Raw genomic sequence first — 949 nt, forward strand, 5'->3', positions numbered from 1 at the left:
GGGGAGGGGTGGGGTGGCGCACCGACGCTGGTGTGGTGGCGTACACTGCGCGCGCGATGAAGATTCTGAACATGTAGGCCTCGGGGCGGGGCGAGGCGGGGCGGAGCAGGCTGGAGCAGGTGGTGAAGACCATGAGCCTGGCTCTACATCACGGGCGCGAGCCGCCCCGGCCCCCCATAGGCCTGCCTCTAGCCTGCATCATTGACCGTTACTCATCACAGCCTCCGTTTTTTTCCAGAGGCGCGGAGCAGGGAGAAGCTGCTTCTCGCCGTTATTGTTGTTGTTGATATTATTATTATTTGTTTGTTTCTCCTTCCTTCGCAAAGGGCGGTCAAGTTCACCTCCAAGCTGTTCGGGCGCGCGCTCTCGCGCCGCATCAAGGCCACGGTGCTGTACGCCACCGAGACGGGCAAGTCGGAGGCGTACGCCAAGAAGCTGGGCGACATCTTCGGCCACGCCTTCAACGCGCAGGTGTACTGCATGGACGAGTACGACATGAGCAGCATCGAGCACGAGGCGCTGCTGCTCGTCGTCACCTCCACCTTCGGCAACGGCGACCCGCCCGAGAACGGACAGGTCAGTCGTTCTACTCTATTAAAGTTTAACTATGTTAGTACAGTGCGGAAGTAGTACTTTGTTAGTAACATTGTACTATATGTTAGTAAAATTTTACTATGTTTTTATGTACTTAATAATATGTTTGTAACATAGTACAATAGTAGTACTACACTACTATAGTTTTGCAAAAGTAGTACCTATACGTTCTACTATCCTCAGAATTCCTTGAAGTACTACTCGCAGGTGCTCTTTTAGGTTCCTGTTTGAAGTACTCGACACACGGTGCTGCCCCACATACTCGTGTGTGCGACACGCCGGCGACGGCTGCTGGGATGTGTGCGCCCCCGTGCCGCGGGCCCCGGGGGGTCTCACCTCACCTCCTACTCCCCCC

The 949-nt window shown here is 55.3% G+C and overlaps 1 protein-coding gene across 1 annotated transcript in view; it reads left to right on the top strand.

The window, feature by feature from the left end:
* Window positions 1-949, top strand: part of LOC113213110 (nitric oxide synthase, salivary gland) — an 88,233-nt gene that overhangs the window by 70,656 nt on the left and 16,628 nt on the right. The window contains exon 9 of the mRNA XM_052269570.1: window positions 195-626. Within this exon, the coding sequence (XP_052125530.1) occupies window positions 195-626 (432 nt within the window). The remainder of the gene's footprint in view (window positions 1-194; window positions 627-949) is intronic.

Source organism: Frankliniella occidentalis, unplaced genomic scaffold (assembly GCF_000697945.3).
Source record: "Frankliniella occidentalis isolate FOCC.00 unplaced genomic scaffold, Focc_3.1 Scaffold95, whole genome shotgun sequence".
Classification (NCBI taxonomy): Eukaryota; Metazoa; Arthropoda; class Insecta; order Thysanoptera; family Thripidae; genus Frankliniella; species Frankliniella occidentalis.